We start from the raw sequence: 21,987 nt of genomic DNA, 5'->3' as shown, positions 1-21,987 counted from the left end.
TTAAACCACCACCATGCTCTCTAAACTCCTCCGTCAGGGGAGGACAGATTGCTGAGATATTTAAGAAGCATGACCTACAGGACTCAGCAACTCTGATATGTTCCTGAGGGGTGGGGAGGGTGGGGAGAATTTTACTTTGAGACATAAAAAAATTAAAAAAGGAACAGCATGCGACTCTTGATCTCGGGGTCGTGAGTTCAAGCCCCACGTGGGGTGTAGAGGTTACAAAAAATAAAAATAAATAAATAAATAAACTTAAAAAAATTTAAATCATCTTCAGGCCTGATCCAGATCTACTAGAACTGCTTCGGCTGTAGGATTGTACATCAGCAGAAAAGAGCATTCTTCTTACCTTTCATGCAACAACAGCCCAGTGACATAAATTCCTTGAAAAGATTTGACTATATTTGCTATTTCCATCTTTACTCCAAGTGTCCTTTTCCTCAACTTTTTATCGAAATTCTACAGAAGAGTTCAAAGAAGAGTAAAATCAACAGCCATTTACCTTTCACCTAGATCTGTCAATTGTTGACATTTTGCCAAATTTGGTTTCTCTTTTGGTCTTTTCCTCTCCTCTGCACTTTTTCCTACTGAAGTATCCTAGGTAATGATAAGTGAAAATATCATAATAACAGTCACTCCACTCCCAAATATGTGGGCATGTACCTCTCAAGAACAAGGATACTGTCCTATAAAACCTATAATTCTATTACCAGTCTCAAGGAATTAGGGCAATAATATTATTTAATATACAGCCTATATTCAAATTTCTGCCACAGTGTTCCAAAAACAGATGCACTGAATGGAATAAGCAAATTCTGGCCCCAGAACTGTAAGGAACTTGCTTGGTGAGGGAGTCTCAGTTTCTCCATTATTTCATTATTTTCATTTTAAAGGAAAAATTAAATGCAGTTCATACATATCTTATTTTTCTGAATTAGCTTTTGTGTAAAAAAGCTTTCTCACCACTGTCCAGAGGCCTCCCGGTGTCCAGGCTCTCATCTCCTAATTTACCCTCCTGGTCTTCAGCAGAGTTAATTTTCTAAAATTCACATTCAATTTGGCACTCCCACCATTAAAAATTCCCAGTCCCTATGAGGAAGGCCGTGATCACTGCCCCCAGCCACCCAATGTCAATTCCTACCTCTTCTCCATCTTAATCTTCCAACACCATCTCAGCCATGCCTTTGTGGGGGCTGAAATCTCTTCCCACACTAGCTCACTCTGTTCATCTAGTGAGCGCCTACATACCCCGCAAAACCCAGCTCAAGAGTCCCCTGATGCTCACAGAACAAAGTTAATCACACATTTTGTGCTTTTGCTGAACCTTAAATATCTGTCTACCCTTAGTACAGACTTCTTCCATTATTTATCTCTAGAAGTGCTTCTCCTTTTCCACAGTGGCTCTCTTAAGGACATACTCTGTTAAGTAATTTTTGTTTCCGCAGTGTCTAGCAGAGTTTTTGACATCTCGGTGGTATTTACTAAGCGCTTGCTACATTGACTCTTACTCGTACACAGCTTATTCACTACATAAAGGACGTCGGTGATTGTCTGAACTACAAATGGATTATTCAAGGCCGATGTGTGGCCACTAGTAGTCATATGCTAAACTTCCCACCAGCCACTAACCCAGGGTGACCTCCTGGGCTTCCCAATGGCAAGTTGGGGAGAACCAATTACAGAGAATTGTATTTTCAATGATTCCAAACCCCGGTCCCAGAACTGTAGGGAGGCAGGACGTGAAGGGTTTGCTGGAGTACCTGGTGAAGGCAGAGGGGGAGTGCTCTGGAATCCAACTGCTCAACTTCCCCTCGTATAAGTGAGAACAGATACTGAAGAACTTGCTTTGGGGCTTCGGGTTGATCATTAGCGTTTACTTCTGCGGACTCTTCATCACTCACAGCATGTGTGGATGTACTTAGTGTATTTTCTCGCATCAAAGGTGTAGCATCTCCTGAACAAAGTCCTTTAAGAAGTAAATAAAATGCCTGTGTTAGGATAAAGTATCATCATGGTGGAATACCTTAAAATAATTATGTCTGTTAACCATAAAATTTGCAAATAAAGCTAATCACACGGGGCGGAAAAAGCCCAGAACCACAGGTTTTTGTCCTCATTAAACTGTGCTGTCATCTGACTCCCTCTGTTAGCACACACATGAACTATTTTTGCAGAATTCTAATTACGAGTATTAATAAAAAGAGATCTAAAGGAAAGTACGAGGGTTAAAACGTGACCACAAACTTGATTCAACCAAAGGAAAAAACAGATTAGCTGTAATCGAGAAAGTCCTGGCTTGCTCAAAATAAAACACACAGAAGGTAAATGCACCTCTCATATAAAAGGACTAAAGAAGTTACGACCTCCTCTTTAAACTCTGGTCTGGTAACTGTAGGACTACTTCTGGATCCCAAGAGAGCAGCAGGAATTCAGAAGCCAGAGCTAATGGTCGTGAAAATTTTTTCATAATAAGTAGTTAAGTAACACAAACTTCTAAAATCAATCAATCAATCAATCATCCATGAATAAATGCTTGACCTGAAGCTCCTGAAATGATGTACCAAATTTTAAAAATTTAATCATTACATGTTAGAACTTCACCCCTCACGGAAATCTCAGTATCCTCTCTAATTTGCATATTCAAATTGAATAGACTATCTGCATCTGTACATCCATTTAGGGGATCAGTCTCAGAAGGCTCCCTCTCAGTAATGCAGTGTACATACCATGTTGGAGGATGCCTCCTGCGAGCTCTCTAAAGTGTGCCCGAACTCTTATCTTCTACTGCCTTCTAAACAAACCCACTGCTCTAGCCAGGTGGGTCAGCTCTTCATCTCCTTAGTAAAATATTCTGCGACTTGAGCAATTACAGATTCTAACAGAATATTTTCTTCCCATCTATGCCTATTTATGTTTTACGCTAACAAAATCCATGTATTTCTGTATAACATGGGCCTATGGTAAACTTACTTTCCTCTCAATACTGTAGATAGCCCTGTATTGTGCTAGATTGTATTACAGTGATTGCTGAAAGGTCTCGTCTTCATTGGATCAGAACTCCTGCATCCACAGGGATTCATTTATGGGCCACAATTATTGTAACTATAACCTGTAACTATAACCAGCAGTGTCTTCAGCACGAAAATTCCAAGTGCCGTGATTTCTAAAATTAATCACCTATGGTGATTCCTTATATTTAGAAAATTCTCTTGTATGAATTTTGTATCATTTGAGATCTGGAAATACAAGACTTAGTGATGGCCTGCCATTTTGCACAGAGAGTATCTGTGAAAACATGGATGATTCTTCTGCTTTTCAATTTTCTAACCAAATGGTAGTAGTGCCAATGTGGAAAGATAAGCTTTCCATAGAGAACTCCAAAGAAACTAAGAGAACTACTGTTTCTTTCCCTTTTCCCCAGGCACACGATTATGTCCAAGACATTTAATCTCATATAGGCTGTGATAAAGCCAGCCTCCCAAATTCTATACTTCTCTTGACTAAATTCTTCCCACATAATTATCAAATATTACTCCATGCTTCTTCCTTGAAAACATGTAGGAATTATATCATTATTGGTCATTTTCAGTAAAGGGGAGTTAAAGAAAACTCTTGAAAAATATTACCAAAGAAGGACAAAATTCTCAAAGGTAAAGAAAAAGGACAGACTTGGGTGCCTGGGTGGCTCAGTCGGTTAAGCGGCTGCCTTCGGCTCAGGTCATGGTCCTGGAGTCCCGGGATCGAGTCCCGCATCGGGCTCCCTGCTTGGCGGGGACTCTGCTTCTCCCTCTGACCCTCCCCCCTCTCATGTGCTCTCTCTCTCTCAAATAAATAAATAAAATCTTAAAAAAAAAAAGAAAAAGGACAGACTTTATGACTCTCTTATCTAAAGAAGGTCAGGTAAGGTCCCAAATAATGGAACTGGAAACATGGATTGTGATTATCTCAGTTAGTTAGACAGTGTAGATTCATAATGGCCATGGTCCCTGCTAGATCCATTTTCAAGTTACTTTAATAATTAATGTTATGGATACATACAATTTATAAACATGCAATACACTGGTAAATAAAATTATGTAGCCAACAAAAGAAATTGTAACAGAATATTAGTCATCAAACAAAACCAACAAAAGTTCGAAAAGCATATATACGAGCCTAAAGATTCCAAGAGCAATGGAAGGCTAATGTAAACAATTAGAAAGAATATAGTAGTTTAATTGCCAAGTGTAGGGAGGGAATGGAAAATATGATTAGGCTCACATGTGTCATTCCAAATGGGTTAAGAGGTCAGGGAAACTTGAAAGACTTATACCACAAAAGGATTATTTATTGGGGTTGAAGATCATGAGTTTCAGAGATAACTTAATTACAAAACTTACCTCTTAAGATAATATTCCTTGCTGGGACAAAGTAGTATAAATCAAAGAGCACTGGAATAGGAGGAGCAAGAGACATCACTTCTGTCATTTTTCCAAGTGACTTGGATTAGATATTTATTTTCTATACTGTAGTTCCTTATCTTTAAAATGAAGGGATTGGCCAGGTGAGACCTCAGATTCCTCCTAGATCTGACCATCTCAAACATTCAAAGTCTCCAGAGTGATTTAAGAAATGTAACCAGGCTGGCCACTGTGACACCAGCCTCTAGGCCAGCTTCCATGGACCCAGGCTCCAGGATCACCCTAGCTCCAGGCAACCCCCCAGCTGACTCAGGTTCCAGGCTGGGTCCCATGGACACAAGCTCCCAGCAACACCAGAGCCAGGGTGGCTCTCACGGACTAAGGTGTTAGGTCCACCACCCTAATGGTGCGGTGCCTGGTACCTCATCCATCCCAAAGGACCCAGGATCCAAGGCCCACCCACATAGACTCAAGCACCAGGCCCACCCCAGTGGACCCAGTCAGCAGATTTGCCCACCTGAGGACTCCAGCATCAAGCCTGCTCATGGTCACCACTAGCTGGCCCACCCAGAATCTCTGGACAGGCTGACTAGTGAAGGGTTTCCCTGTTGAAGCCATTCTGTAAAGACTGCTTTTTTAGATGTGCAGACACCAACATAAGTCCACAAGGATCATAAATAATCAAGAAAACATGACACAACCAGAGGAAACTAACAAAGATTCAATAAAAGGCCCTACAAAAATGGAGATCTATGAACCATTTGACAAAGAATTCAGAATAATCTTCTTAAAGAAATTTAATGAACATAACACAGACAAACAAAATTAGGAAAATAACATATGAACAAAATGAGAAGTTTAGCAAAGAAATAGAAACCATGATAAAAATCAAGCAGAGGGGTGCCTGAGTGGCTCAGTCGGTTAAGCGGCTGCCTTCGGCTCAGGTCATGATCCCAGGGTCCTGGGATCGAGCCCCGCATTGGGCTCCCTGCTCGACGGAGAGCCTGCTTCTCCCTCTCCCTCTGTCTGCCACTCTGCCTACTTGTGCTATCTCTGTTAAATAAATAAATAAAAATCTTTCAAAATCAAGCAGAAATCCTAGAGTTGAATACATTGAAATGAGAAATTCAACAGAGAGCTCCAACAGCAGACTCAACCAAGCACAAGAAGGAATCAGTGCACTTAAAGATATGTCATTTGAAATTATCTGGTCAGAAGAGCAAAAAGAAAAAAGAATGAAAAAGAATGAAGAAACCTTACATGAATTGTGTGATACCATGAACAGAAACAACCTACGCATTACTGGAGTCCCAGAAGGAAAAGAGAGGGAAAAGAGGGCAGAAAACTAACTTAAAGAAATAATGACTAAGAATCTCCAAATATGGAGGAAGATTTGGACATCCACGTTCATGAAGCTTATAGGTTCCCCAAAATTATCAACCTAAAAAGATCTTCTCCTAAGACACGTTATAATAAAGCTATCTAAAATCAAAGAAATAGAGTATTTTTAAAACAGCAAGAGAGGGTGCCTGGCTGGCTCAGTTGGAAGAGCATGCAACTCTTGATCTTGGGGTCATGAGTTTGAGTAGAGGTTACTAAAAGTCTCAGGAGAGGTTTCCAGCTCCCAGTGCTCCTGTAATAACACTGATAAACTATGTAGAAAATACAAAATAACAATAATTTTTAAGAAGACAGGAAAAGAAAAAAATATCCCTCACATTCCAGGGAACCCCTGGAAAGGTATTTGTGGATTTCTTGGCAGAAACATTGCAGGCCCGGAGAGAATGGGATGAACATGTTGGATTTCAAAATAATTTTGACACCACATGAACTTAACAAAAGTTTTCTTGAAAAAGTAAGTGTAGGGCACCTGGGTGGCTCAGTTGGTTAAGCGACTGCCCTCAGCTCAGGTCATGATCCTGGAGTCCCGGGACCGAGTCCCGCTTTGGGCTCCCTGCTCAGCAGGGAGGCTGCTTCTCCCTCTGACCCTCCCCCCTCTCATGCTCTCTCTATCTCATTCTCTCTCTCTTAAATAAATAAAATCTTTTAAAAAAAAAGAAAGAAAAAAGAAGTGTAATAATGTATCACAATTAGTACAAAAATTCCTTCTGACACATAAAAGTTTTCTGGTAAAGATATTTATCGTTAAGAATGAAAGCCAAATAAAAACATATACTGTACAACACGTAATTTCATCTTTGCTACAAAGTCTTACTCAATTTAAATGAAACCTTTTTTTGGGGCCAGATATGAATTTATACAGGAATATAAAATTCTATTTACTTTCATCTGTGAAAGTCAAATGAGTTAGAGTTAGAATTCCACATTAAGCAATCTGGTGATACTATTTATATACAGATGGTGACAAATTCATAGACCATAACTTAACACCTGTCAACTTCATCATGCTCTAAAATCAACATCAGTGTCTACTTGCACCTACTAGGTTTTATTTTTAAAAATTATTTGTAACTATCTTCTGCCAGAAATGAATTACCTTGATTGAGAGATTTTATTCAATGTATCATACCACCTGAATTCTGTCCATTTTGACACATAATTTTTTTTTTTTCCAGAGAGACAGTGTGACTGGGAGTGGGTGAGGTTCAGAGGGAGAGGGGAAGAGAGAATTCCAAGCAGGCTCCATGCCCAGTGCAGAGCCCAGTGTGGGGCTTGATCTCATGACCTGAGATCATGACCTGAGCCAAGATCAAGAGTCAGACACTTAAGTGACTGAGACACCCAGGTGTCCCTTGACACACAATTTTTTATTTTAATTCCAGTATAATTAACGTACAGTGTCATATTAGTTTCAAGTGTACGATATAGTGATTAGCAACTCTCTACATTACTCAGTGTTCATCAAGATAAGTGTACTCTTAATTCCTTTCACCTACTTCCCCCATCCTCCCAGCCCCTCCCCTCTGGTAACCACCACTTTGTTCTCTATAATTAAGAGTCTATTTTTTTGTTGCCTTTTTTTCCTTTGTTCATTTGTTTTGTTTCTGAAATTCCACATATGAGTGAAATCATATGGTATTTGTCTTTTGACACATAATTTTTTATTCAACTTGGAATCTGTCTCTGGTAGTGGTTAAGAGACATATTGTGGGAGAATATAGTAGTATTCTTTACCTGAAAACTTTAGGAATGTACCCTAACATTATTCATATTATTCTCCATTACTTAATCTACTATTGGTCTGCCATCTGTAAATACACCTCTGTGTGACATGGAGAATGATGAGCTTAGGTACAAGGCAAAACCCCACACTTGGTACCTTAGGTGGTAATTACTCAGGAGAGTGAAACTTACCAGGGACAAAATGGGAATTAGCAGGATGCTATGCAGAAGACATCGAAGCCAAGGTAAAGGTCGCAGCAGTGATGATGCTTAGGATAAAATGTTCACAGTGATGACATAAGCTAAGCTAGGGACGTTTGGGGACGGGAAAAGGGTTATTTAAAGGCCTAATACATTTCAAATTCTACACACTACTACTCAGAGTAAAAGGACACTATCTTATATGCAGGATTGTGTGGTTTTAAGAGAACAAGCTGCTCTGTTCATGCTGCTCCCTCTGCCTGCACTGTCAGGTTTACAGAGCAGGTGTACACAGAGCAGGTATACACAGAGCGGGTATACACAGGGTGGGTGTATGCAGAGTGGGTGTACGCAGAACGAGTGTATGCAGAGCAGCTGTATGCAGAGTGGGTGTATGCAGAACAGGTTACACAGAGCAGGTGTACACAGAGCAGGTGTACCCAAAGCAGGTGTACGCAGAGCAGATGTACGCAGAGCAAGTGTATGCTACAGCACCATAACCTCAGCCCTGAGCACAGTGCTCACGCTCAGCAGGTACTCAAACACTTTGGAGTATACTATAAACCATATACTCTATGTTCCTTGATTCTCTCCACAGCATTATAAAGGTGGGTATTAGAAATTATAGATGAAGCACTTGAAATTCATCAAAGAGATTACATGAGAGCATGGGCTCTGGAGTCGGGCTGTCTGGGTTTGAACCCTAAATCGACTGCTTCCTTGTTCTAGGACTGGGGAAGTCAGTCTCTTTAATCCTTAATTTTCCCATCTGTTACATGGGTACATTGCCTTTTTAATCACATGAACTCTCCTAAGAAATTACATTTAAATCAGAAAGAAAGTAGTAGGCACTTCCATTTATCCACAATTCCACAGCCTCTCTTCTTTTAAATAAGAACACTACGTTTTTGAAGAAAGGTATTAGGAAAAAAAATCTAAGATTCACTGATTTTATAAAAATACTTTCCTTGACCTGTGTTGAAGTGCTCACTACACTGATGCGAGATCAGATAAGGAACCCAAGGGAGAGTTCCACCAGCATCCAGAGACAATTGTTAACACAAACCACACTCCAACACTTCCCTTCAGAGTGAACCATTCCTCCTTTTTCTCTGAGTTCTCGTCTTGCAGAGGTCGGTAGGCAGGTATTGTTCTGAAGAAGTCTGGAGAGGCACGTGCAATAATCGTTCTGTGGCAAATTATGGTAACTCAAACATGAAAAAGAATTCCTTTAAACACACTTTAAAATTCAGCAAAAGTGAGGGCGCTTGGGTGGCTCAGTCTGTTAAGTGTCTGACTCTTGGTTTCTGGCTCAGGTCGTGATCTCAGGGTCATGAGATCAAGCTCCACTCGGCGTGGAGTCTGCTTGACCCCACCTCCCCTCTAAAATAAATAAATAAATCTTTTTAAAAAATCAGCAAAAGTGAGATAGCATGGTGTAACATTTAGGGCAGTCTAAAGTCAGAACACCTGGGATCAAATGCAGAGAATGTCACTTATTAGTAATATGATATTGGGCAAGTTACTTAATCTCTCTGTGCTTCAGAATCCTCATCTATAAATTTTTTTTGAAGATTTTATTTATTTATTTGACAGAGAGAGACACAGCGAGAGAGGGAACACAAGCAGGGGGAGTGGGAGAGGGAGAAGCAGGTTTCCTGCAGAGCAGGGAGCCTGATGCGGGGCTTGATCCCAGGACCCTGGGATCATGACCTGAGCTGAAGGCAGACACTTAAAGACTGAGCCATCCAGGCGCCCCCTTCATCAAAAAATTGAGGCTAACTGTATTACCTACTTAATAAGGCTGTAAAGAAGATTAAATGAGATACTCCATAGAAAGCATGTATTGCAGTGGCTGGCAAACAGCAAGTGCTCAATTAATGCTGAAGAAAAAATCCTGTTTTAAAACCCAGCCAACTAAGGGGTGCCTCGATGGTGCAGTTGGTTGAGCATCTGACTCTTGGTTTTGGCTTGGGTCATGATCTCAGGGTCGTGAGACCGAGTCCTGCGTGGGTCTCCACACTGGGCAGAGTCTGCTTGAGATTCTCTCTCTCCCTTTGACCCTCCCACTCGTGTTCTCTCTCTCTCTAAAAGAAATAAGTAAAATCTTAAAAACAAAACAAACAAAAAACAACAAAAACTCAGCCAGCTGTAATCAAATTAGCTCTATATGCCCCTGAGTCTGATGCTCTATGAATTTTTTTGGGTGATTTCTTTTTTCTATATAACATAAAACTAATATTTTAATCATTTTGAAGTGTACAATTCACTGACATTAATTATATTCACAATGTTGTGCAACCATCACCACCATCCATTTCATAACTTTTTCATCATCCCAAACAGAAATACACACAGACACACACATGTATATATACATATAGAACACATTTTGTTTACCCATTTGTCAACAGACACTTAGTTTGTTAACACCTTTTGGCTACTGTGAATAATATTGCTAAGACTACTGGTGTACAACTATCTGTTTGAGTCCTGGCTTTCAATGACTTTGGGTATATATCTAGAAGTAGAACTGCTGGATTAAGTGGTAATTCCATGTTTAACTTTTTGAGGAACCTCCAAAGTATTCTGCTAGAACTCTATGGGCTTTTAACTCATCTCAATTGCTGTATTCTTATAAGGCTTCAATATTTATACTCCCCACCCCTTACATCTTTTTTTTTTTTTTTTTTTTGAGAGAGAGAGCATGCACACTCGTGCAAGTGCACATGAGCGGGAGGAGGGGCAGAGGTCATCCAAAGCAGGCCCCATGCCCTGCACAGAGCCCAACATGGGGCTCTCGGTCTCACAACCTTGAGATCATGACCTGAGCCGAAATCAAGAGTCCAATGCTTAACCCATTGAGCCACCCAGGCGCCCCTGCCTTCCATCTTTTAAACAGAATATCACTTCCCAAATGTTAATGATTTGATGTTTTTTATTCTTTTAAGATTTATTTATTTTAGAGAGAGAGTGTGTGCACACACGTGAGCAGGGGGAGGGGCAGGGAGATAAACCTCAAGCAGACTCTCCACTGAGTGTGGAGCCTGGTGTAGAACTTGACCCAGGACATTAAGATCATGACTAGAGCTGAAATCAAGAGATGGAAGCTCAACCAACTGAGCCACACATACACCCCAATGAGTTGATGTTTCTTAACAGCATCGGTGGGACGCCTGGGTGGCTCAGTCAGTTAAGCGTCTGCCTTCGACTCAGGTCATGATCCCAGAGTCCTGTGATGAAGTCCTGTATCAGGCTCCTTGCTCAGCAGGAAGCCTGTTTCTCCCTCTGCCTCTGCTGCTCCCCCTGCTTGTGCTCTCTCTGACAAATAAATAAATAAAATCTTAAAAAAAAAAAAATGAACCAGCATCCTTAATTAAAAAGCTCATAACCTACAAAAATATGAAATAATATTCTTCAGAGCTGTTCGACTTAATTCCAGCCTTTGGGCATAAGTCTTGCTATTGTAAAACCTAAAATTTAAAGGCCCTGAGGGGTACCTGGATGGCTCAATCAGTTAAGCACCCAACTCTTGGTTTCGGCTCAGGTCATGATCTCAGGGTCGTGAGAACGAGCCCTGCATCGGGCTCTGTGTTCAGTGCTGAGTCTGCCATTCAGAGGAAATAAATAAACTGATAGAAAACAACCCCATGGAAGCCCAGGATTAGACACTGGATTAGAAAAGTAATTTGAATTTAAATATGCTCAAAGAGCTAATGGAAACCATGGACAAAGAACTAAAGGAAATCAAGAAAACAAGTAGGAATAAAATGAGAATATGAATAAAGAGAGAGAAATTATAAACAGAAATTAAAATTTCGGGAGCTAAAAAATACAGTGACTGAAATGAAAAATTCACTAGAGGAATTCAACAGCAGATTTAAGCAAGCAGAAAAAGGAATCAGTGAACCTGAAAGTATATTTGAAGAAGTAATAGCTGAAAACATCCCAAATTTCATAAAAAACACGAACCTACACATACAAGAAGCTCAACAAACTCCAAGCACAATAAACACAAGGACAGCCACATTAGGCACATTACAGTCAAATTATCAAAACCTAGACACACAAAAAAAGAATTATTCCTCTTCTTCTTTTTTTTTTTAGTTTATTTGAGAGAGAGTACGAGCAGGGGAAGGGCCAGAAGGACAATATGACAATTCTGCCCAAACAATTTACAGATACAGTGCAATCCCAATCAAATCCCAATAGTGTTTTCTGCCAAAAATTTCAAGGGACCCAGAATAGCCAAAACCATCCTGAAAAGGAAGAAAATTCGAGGACTCATACTTCCAGATTTCAAAACTTACTATAAAGTTACAGGAAAAACACACTGTAGTACTGACATAAGGATAGACCTATTACATACAGACCAATGATACAGAATTGAGAACCCAAGAATAAACGCTGATATGCATAGTTAATTTTTGACAAGGGTGCTATGGCTACTCAATGTGAAAAGGACAGTGTTTTCAACAAAGAGTGCTGGGGCAACTGGATATCTTCATGTAAAAGAATGAACTTGGACCCTTAGCTAATACCATATACAAAAACGAACTCAAAATGGATCAAAAATTGAGGCACCTGGGCGGCTCAGTTGGTTGAGCAACTAACTCTTGATTTCAGCTCAGGTTATAATCTCAGGGTCGTGAGATGGAGCCCCAAGTCAGCTCTGCGCTGAGCATGGAGCCTGCTTAAGATTCTCTCTGCTTCTGGCCCTCTCCCCACTCGCACTCACTCTCTCTCTCTAATAAAAAAAATGGATCAAAGACCTAAATGTAAGAGCTAAAACAATAAAACTCTCAGAAGAAAACACTGGGGCGTTATCTTCTTCACACTGATGATTTCTTGAAAACGGTATCAAAAGCACAGCAAATGAAAGAAAAAACTACATAAATTGGACTTTATCTAAATTAAAAACATTCTGCATCACAGGACACAATGAGGTGAGTGAAAAGACAATCCACAGAATGGAAGAAAATATCTTCAAATCATAAATCTGATAAGGGATTAATACCTAGAATACATAAAGAACTCCTACAAATAAACAATAATGAAACAAATAACCCAATTGAACTGAGCAAAGGACTTGAACTGACATATCACTAAAGAAGATATAAAAATGGCCAATAAGCACATGAAAAGATGCTGAACGTCACAGGCCATTAGGGAAATGCACATCAAATCCACAATGAGATACCAGTTTATACCCCTTTTTATGGGTGTAGTGTAAGCCTGACCATTTGCTTTTTGGATATAATGTCTGGAATAAACATGCTGCCAACGACATAACTAGATGAAGGGCCAGGCCACCCCACCCATGTAGTTCCCCTTTTCACAAAGCCCTGGTTGACCTAGATAACTCACCATTTGACCAACCCCTTCTCCCTTTGTGTGCTTTATTTCCTGCTCTTCTGTTTTAAATTCACCCACAAAGTCCTCGGTTCTCAATGACCTTGACCCAATAAAGACAGAACCCCAGTCTGCTCTCCCTCTCTTTTTCGACAGGTGATGCTGTTGTGTGGCCTTGGGCATGCAATGTACCCTCTAGAACTTGTAAATTATAAACCTCGTTTTTTTCAAAGTTCACTTATGGTTGTTACTGAGGTGTGCCTTGTAATCATAGTAAGAACCACAAGGGTCTGTCCAGCCACAGCACTGGCTCTGTTCAGGGAAATGTCTGTGGGGGTCACCTCAAGTAATACAGGCTCAGGTAAGTGCCCCTGGCATTTCTAGCCCATGGCATCGCTATCTGTAGGCTGAGATGGACACAGAACAATGGCAATCATCAGACAAACGGACAGTAAGTGATGATGTGGACAAACTGGAACCCCTGTGAATTGCTGATAGGAACGTACAATGGTACAGCCGCTGTGGGACACAGTTTAGCAATTCCTCAAAACGTTAAATTTGAATTACCATATGATCCTGCAATTCCATTTCTAGGTATATACACAAAATAGGTATATTTCTAGGTACACAGGCACTCTAGCAGATATATATATGCCAATGTTCACAGCAGCATTATTCACATTTTTTAAAAGATTTTTATTTATTTATTTTAGAGACAGAGTTTGAGCAAGCGGGGGGAGGGGGGAGGGGGGAGCAGAGGGAGAGGGACAAGCAGACTCCCTGCTGAGTGCGCAGCAAGATCATAACCTGAGCCGAAATCAAGAGTCGGACACTCAACCGACTGAGTCACCCAGGTGCCCCACAGCATTATTCACATTAGTCAAAAGTTGAAGGGATATTCATCGGCAGATGAACAGATATACAAAACATGGTATATACATGCTGCAACATGGGCGAACTTGAAAACATTATGCTAAGTGAAAGAAGCCAGTCACAAAAAACCAAAAGATTATATGACTCTACTTAGATGAATTACCTACAACAGGAAAATTCATACGACAGAAAGTAGAACTAAGGTTACCAGGGACTGGGGGAGGAAGGACACAGAGCTATTGCTTAATGCTTACAGAGTCTCTGCTTAGAGTGATAAAAGTTTTGGAAACAGTGGTGATGGTTACACAACATTATGAATGTAATTAATGGCCCTGAACTGCACACTTAAAATAGCAGATTTATGTTATACGTGTTTTACTGCAATATTAAAATAATAAAAGGGGGAAAAAGCCTTCATTTTTGTGATTTCATGTTATGATTCTTGGAGCCATTACATAGCTGAATTCCTCAAACCGCCTGACTTGTTTATGCTGATGCATACCTTGGCCATAATTTTGGAAGGTGGATCAGAAGTACTTTTTAGGGGGGCGCCTCGGTGGCTCGGTCGGTTAAGCGGCTGCCTTCGGCTCACGTCATGATCCCAGGGTCCTGGGATCGAGCCCCGCGTCGGGCTCCCTGCTCAGTGGAGTCTGCTTCTCCCTTTCCCTCTGCCTGCCTCTCTGCCTACTTGTGCTCTCCCTCTATCTCTCTGTCAAATAAATAAATAAAATCTTAAAAAAAAAAAAAAAAAGTAATTTTTAGGGGTGCCTGGGTGGCTCAGTCATTTGATTGGTGGACTCTTGGTTTCGGCTCAGGTGATGATCTCAGGGTCGTGATATTGAGCCCCCAGGTCGGGCTCCCTGCTCACATGGAGTCTGCTTCTCTCCCTCTCCCTCTGCCCCTCCTCACCACTCGCACACACTCTCTCTCTAAAATAAATAAATAATTTTTTTTTTTAAAGAAATACTTTTTAATAATGGTTTATGTGGCTCCGATGGCAGACCCTCTGTGCTTCACTCCTTTTTCCTTCCACATTTCCTCATTGCAAGGTTCTGGGGAGTGCCATAAATGTGGAGAGTAGAGTGCTCATATTTAAATATCTTTGCTCACTGGCTAAGCACATTTAAGTGGAAAAAGGGAAGTATTCCTTCCTTTTCCTCAATACTAGACACAAGCGTTGTGAGATAAATCTGAAAATGAGCCAACTTCCTTATGACCTGACCTGGGGTCAAAGGGATTCCTTATGTAATCAGGGCACAATTACCATCGCCCCACCCAGCACATTCCTCTGCGTTCAGAGGGAGCAGCGCAGGGCTGTGGTTGGGAGCTGGGGCTGCAGTCCAGCTGCCCTGGGGACCTACGGGACGTGACCCGACTCCTCATAAATGCATGGCTAAGGATGACATACAGTAACGTGTCACGGACACCCAGTGCTTAGTAGGCACGCACTCAAAGTGGCAGTGCTGGTCTCTCGACTGAGTGTCTGGCAGGTGATTTCAGCATCAATACAGGGATGGGACGTCATAAAAACAGCCTCGGGACTTTATTTTAGGCAGCTTCTTGAAAATCACTTAATGCTTCAGGACGTTGGGAGGGACAGAACTCAAACAAGGCTGAAAGCGCACTCCCTGCACCCGCTAAATCGCGTATGTTTTCAGTGCTTCAGGGGCAATGTGCCATTAGAGATGTGGAAGGACAGCACCGTGTAACCTTCAAAAGAATATTCTTATTTTCCCCTCAAGTAGATGCCGAGAAGGAAAGGACACATCTCTTTTTTTTTTTTTTAAGATTTTATTTATTTATTTGACAGAGACAGAGACAGCGAGAGCAGGAACACAAGCAGGGGGAGTGGGAGAGGGAGAAGCAGGCTTCCCGCCGAGCAGAGAGCCCGACACAGGGCTTGATCCCAGGACCCTGGGACCATGACCTGAGCCAAAGGCAGACGCTCAACGACGGAACCACCCAGGCGCCCTGGGAAGGACACATCTCCTGAGTGGGAGGGGCCCTTTTGACAGCGTGTGTGCTTTGCTGAACTCTTGAAGAAGCAGAGCTCTAATTACTCATCAGAAATTTTACTGAGCCCAGCGTAACCACCATCTAGATTGACAAGCCTAACTCCGTATTCATGCGTTGCTGCCTCTAGCCAGCCAGCCTTGAGCTCAAAGACCATTATTTCTTTTCTCCTTTCATATAAAAGACTCACATAATTAGGATACAAACTGTCTGAATGTCCTGAACTCAGTATTTAAATTTTTACAAATACACAGTGGATGTGAAAAAGCATTTCAAGAAACTCAAGGGTAATATGACAGACTCATGCCCATGGTGCTCCCATGGGCTGTTAAAGGCCAGTCTCCACATCCACTGACTCAGGTTGCAAAAGCAGGTGATCCCTTGAGCAGGTCTAAGTTACACCCTACCTATCACAGCTATTCCTGCAAGTTCCACCACTTTCTAGAATTTGCTCCGGGCTGTTTTCAATTCATATTCAAGGCACAATTAGCACACATAAATATTGCTGGGATTGAGACTCTAAATTATGTGTAATATGTTAACTAGCTGGATTGGATTCCCTAATTTTCCTCTTAGAAGTTTGCTTAGACATTTTATACTTTAACTCATTTTATTAAAAACTAAAAATATGAAGAGATTTCCCTAAGCATGCATTTAATTATGCAATTTTCAGAATTGTCAATCAAGGTCTACAGACAAGCACCAAAGTTTTTTTTTTTTTTTTTTAATTTTAAGCACCACCAGAGTTTAAATGCAATTAATATGTTGTTTTTCCTTTAGAAGTACACTGCTAATCTCAAAATGGCTAAATTTTACGATATTTTTCAGTTCATTCCAAGCACACTGAATTCACCAGCTATCAAATATAAAATATTCCTTGGTTCTCTAGGATAAATAAAATTATCATATTTAATGGGGCTATAAGAAATGATCTTATAAACTGAAATTACACATATTTTATTTCTCTAACAAATATAAAGGTATGCATTTAAATTCAACACTAAAAATAGTGCCTATTTGTGGAAGAAGAGAGAGGACCTAAATACCCAAAGGAAACCAGATTGCTAAATTTTCCTTTAAGCCTCCCTTCCGCCTCCTTAATATTCTGTGATTCTCGTAAAGCTACTGACATCAGATTCTCTTTGCATTAGTGGAATTATATGAGAAAGAAAAATTTAGAAAACCAGGAGTTAATTCAAACCTTCAAGAGTCAAAAGAAAAACGCAGAGGAATATGCTGAATTCATTGCAGTTCACAAAAAAAATTGATGTTATTTTGCATTCCATTATGCCAGTAATCTTTAAATTTTGCAGAGACAAAAGACTATACCCCAACTGTTTCTTCCTATCACCAAACCAACGACCACTTTCTTCAAAACTGTTTCACTGAGCTATAATTCACCTAAGATACAATCCACCACTTTACGTGTCTGTACAGTTCAATGGCTTTAGTGGAGTCAGTGCTGTGTAACCAACACCACAATCAATTTTACAAAGTTTTCATTACCCAAAAAAGAAACCCTGTACTGCCTACCACCAGTCTCTTTATTTCCCCCAACGTCCCCTGCTCTAGGTAGCCACTGATCTACCTTCAGTCTCTATGAAATTGCCTACCTGGGACATTTCATATTAAATAGAAACATATAACATATGGCCTTTTGTGACTAGTTTGACTTAGTGTAAGGTTTTCATGTTGTAGCACATGTTAGTACTTTATTCTTTTTTTTTTTAGAGAGTGTCACGCGGGAGGAAGGGGAAGGGGCAGAGGGAGAGGGAGAGAATCCTAAGCAGATTCCACGCCCAGCCCAGAGCGGGACACAGGGCTTGATCTCACGACCCTGAGATCATGACCAGAGCCAAAATCAAGAATTCAATGCTTAACCAGCTGAGCCACCCAGGTGCCCCAGGACTTTATTCTTTTATTGCCAAATAATATGCTATTGTATGGCTATACCCTCTACCTGCTTTTGATCCAATGGCTACATTTTTCAAATGCCTACTTGTGTGCTTTTTTTTCAAAATTAGAGAGCCAGATGGATGTAATAACTTTGTTAAAAATACAACAAAACAATGAGAAAAACACCCTTTTAATTAAGTACAGTGTTGACTCTGTGAATGATGTTTAGAAACTATTATTTTAAATAAAGGTAAGAAGACATCTACTCTTTGTAGGGATTATGAGCAAACAACAGTTGGAGGGTGAAATAAAAACCAACAACCAAAAAACAAAGGACTACACAGAAAATTATTTAACTTAGGAAACTCTGATTTGAACAGTAGAAAACTAAGAAGCCAAGTCCCTAAACATCCTACCTGACTTTATGCTTCCATTAAGCTGAATTCTGTGAAATCAGAACAAAATATTCTTAGTAAAATAAAGACAAAAGTCTTCATTCATGCCTATGTCAGTATATATGTGTAACTGCACAGAAATACTCACATAAAAATGTTTGGAGGTGCAAATTTCTCAATTTTTCCTTATATAAAAATATCACATTATAGACACTTGATGGAGAATGCTGGTTTCTACACAGAATTTGAAAGGCCGGATTGATAGGAATTCCCTTCTTTTTCACCTTCTTTCTAGATAGCTATCAGGGCATGACTGAAATCACAAAAAATAACTATATAAGAAGGAGAAAGTTGTCTGACTGGCAGAGAGAGCGAATCCTCAAGCAGACTCTGTGCTGAGAGGGGAGCTGGAAGTGGGGCTGGATCTCATGACCCCAAGATCATGACTGGAGCCAAAACTAAGAGTTGGACGCTTAACTGACTGAGCCACCCAGGTGCCCCAGAATGTCACTTTTTAAATTATACTATAAAAAAGAGTGGCTTCTGGGGTGATCTGGCTGGCTCAGTCAGTGGAGCGTGCGTGTGGCTCTTGGTCTCAGGGTTGCGAGTTCAGGCCCCACATTGGGCATAGAGTTTACTTAAAAAAAAATGTGTCTTCTAACTGGGGTGCTGCTCTGTCTTGGACTGCTACCCCTGGGGGAAGCCAGCTGTCATGGTGTAAGGGGTACTGGGAGGTAAGCCACACAGGGAGGGACGCGGGCCTGCCACGTACCATTTGAATGAGCTTGGAAGCACATTCTCCAGCCCCAGTCCAAGCCTTCATATGACTGCAGGCCTGGCCAGTAGTTGACCGAAATCTCATGAGAGACTTAAGCCAGAAGTACCAAGCTAAGCCACACCCAGATTCCTGACCACAGAAGCCATGAAATAATAAATGTTTTTTGTTTTCAGCTGCTACATTTTATGAGAATTTGTTATGCAGCAACAGATAACACACATACCATGCAAAATTCTTCAATTTTCTGCTTTTTTTATTATATTCTGCTGTCCCTTCCCATACATGTTTGTGTTTTCAGTTGCAACAAACCCCATTCCCAATGCTCCTGGAAATGGCACCATCTGTTGGAAGAGCTGGAGGATAACAGAGCGCACATTTCTACGGTTCTAGCTATCAGGTTAGGATCATCCTTAGAAGTAGGGGTGGGGGCATCTGGGTGGCTCAGTCGGTGAAGCGTCTGCCTTCAGCTCAGGTCATGATCCCAGGGTTCTGGGACTGAGTCCCACATCTCACTCCCCTGCTCAGCAGGGAGCCTGCTTCTCCCTCTGCCTGCCGCTCTGCCTACTTGTGATCTCTCTCTCTCTCAAAAATAAATAAATAAATAAAATCTTAAAAAAAAAAAAATAGAAGGAGGTGACATGTTCCCCCAAACTATCAACTCCCGCCTGATCTGTCCGCGAAAGCTTTCCACTATTTCATTAGTGGTCAGAATACCCAGACGATACTTGAAGCTCATGCCCGCCATCCTCCAAACTGCTTCCTCCATTCCACACACTGAACATCTGTCAGTTCCATAAGCAAGTAGTGCTCCTTCCTGCGCCAAGGCGCTGCTCCGGGCACTGACTTCCGGCACAACACATGCACTCTTGTGACAACTGTATTATTTAACTTAACAGCTGCTTTCCCACTAAACTCCAGGAGTCCATGAGGGTTAGAGCAAGATCTGTCTTGTCATCGCTGTATTTCTATTGCCTGGGAAATATTTACACAGTAGAAAGTTAATAAAAGTTGGCGAATTACCATCGTTATTATTATGAATCCTATTGGGAGAACCTCACTGTTTAGCAGGACAAGGAGAACTCTGCTACACAGGAAACACATCTGGCTCATCAGGAGCCCCTGGGTTCACATCCTCTTTCTCTCCCTGTCTCCTGCAGAGGAAGACAAGGCACCTTGTAGATTAAACCTGAATTTTCTCACTTATAAAAATTAAGGGGTGTAGCTTCTGGGTTGGTGAACACGCTGGGATGTGGGAGAGTAGTATGCCTGGAGAGGAAGTGGAAAGCTCCCCCCTGCCCTTCACCCAGGCCCTGCCCTATGCATCCCTTTCATCAGGCTGTGCCTGAGTTCTATCCTTTTATAATAAAATCAGTGATCTATTAAGTAAAAATCAATCAATAAAATAAAAAATAAAAATAAATTAAAAAAATAAAAAGGCGTTCGAGTAGGCCATTTTCAAGATCCTTTCTGGCTTTCCAAAAGCTACATCGTTAGCCAAGATCACAGTCCTGAAATCTAGACCAACTACCTGTTCAGCATGTCCACTTGGATGTCTAAGGGATCCCAAACACCTGACTCTAAATTCCCACACTGCCCTCTGCCCTACTCTCCCCAGACTTGTTCCTTGTCTCTCTACATTCCCACCCTCTGCAGGCAGCATTATTATGCACCTGGTGCCTAAACCACACAACTGGGGCTAATCCTGGACTCTTCCACACCTCATCTACGACCCAGTCCAGTCAATTCTACCCCCTTAATAACTCTCACTCCACTTACTTCTCTCTAGCCCCACAGCTACTCCCTCAGTAAGGACCACCGGCAGCATCTCCTGCAGAGATTATTAGAAAAGCCCCTTAACCGGGGCGCCTGGGTGGCTCAGTCGTTAAGCGTCTGCCTTCGGCTCAGGTCATGATCCCAGGGTCCTGGAATTGAGCCCCGCATTGGGCTCCCTGCTCCGCGGGAAGCCTGCTTCTCCCTCTCCCACTCCCCCTGCTTGTGTTCCTTCTCTCACTGTGTCTCCCTCTGTCAAATAAATAAATAAAATCTTAAAAAAAAAAAAAAAAAGCCCCTTAAGCACTTGCACTGCCTCTGATCTTGCACTATTCTAACCCTTCTCCACACTGTAGCCTGAGCGATCTTTCTGAAAACTGCAACTCACATCACATCACTCCTGTTCAAACTTGCCCAGAAGGCCCAAACTGGTTATTACAAAACAATAATGCTTTATAACCTGGACCGTGTTGATCTCTCTACTCTTGTACTCTACTATTTCCCCTAGATGCATTCTTCCCTTCTATTCTGCTCCAGACAAACTGAATATCAACAGTTGCTGAAATGTGGGGTGTTCCCTTCTCAGAATCCTCTGGGCTTTAGTCCGTGGTGTGCTACCTCTACCATCCTTCCTTTGCCCTCTCTCCCCATCTCCTTTCCTTAGCTAGCATGTATTTGTCCCTGTCTCAGCCTGGATGTCCGATCTCATCAACTCCTCCAGGAAGGTTCCCATAGCCCTTCTAGAACAGCATTTCCACAGCCCTGTGCTTACTTAGTATCAGTCGTGACTCCCATCCTGCTAGACTGAGCTTGTTAGTCACGTGGCTCCCACACTCAAGCACAAAACTCAAAGGCAGGTTCACCAACAGTATTATCGTGCCTGGCATACATACAATGCTCAATTAATGTCTGCTGACTAAGTTACCCTGTATGGTTATACAAAAGTGTAAAAAATGTTTTTTATAAGGGGAAGAATTCTTCTGTGATATAAATTCTTCATCTAGTCTATCTTAAAATATTTTTGTGGTGGGGGTGCCTGGTTGGCTCAGTCGGTTAAGCCTCTGGACTCTTGGTTTCTGCTTAGGTCCTGATCTCAGGATCCAGGGATCAAGCCCCATGTTGTACTCCCTGCTCACTGGGGAGTCTGCTTCTCTGCCTCTCTCTGCCCTCCCCCCACTCGCGT

At 41.5% G+C, this 21,987-nt stretch overlaps 1 protein-coding gene across 2 annotated transcripts in view; it reads right to left on the bottom strand.

The window, feature by feature from the left end:
* Positions 1 to 21,987, bottom strand: part of CNST (consortin, connexin sorting protein) — a 114,293-nt gene that overhangs the window by 42,485 nt on the left and 49,821 nt on the right. For both annotated transcript variants that reach the window (XM_035010988.1, XM_035010990.1), the window contains one exon: positions 1,764 to 1,969. In XM_035010988.1, the coding sequence (XP_034866879.1) occupies positions 1,764 to 1,969 (206 nt within the window). The remainder of the gene's footprint in view (positions 1 to 1,763; positions 1,970 to 21,987) is intronic.

The sequence above is a fragment of the Mirounga leonina genome, unplaced genomic scaffold, assembly GCF_011800145.1.
Source record: "Mirounga leonina isolate KUSES-001 unplaced genomic scaffold, KU_Mleo_1.0 Mir_154, whole genome shotgun sequence".
Lineage (NCBI taxonomy): Eukaryota > Metazoa > Chordata > Mammalia > Carnivora > Phocidae > Mirounga > Mirounga leonina.
This window is presented reverse-complemented; position numbering and strand designations above follow the sequence as displayed.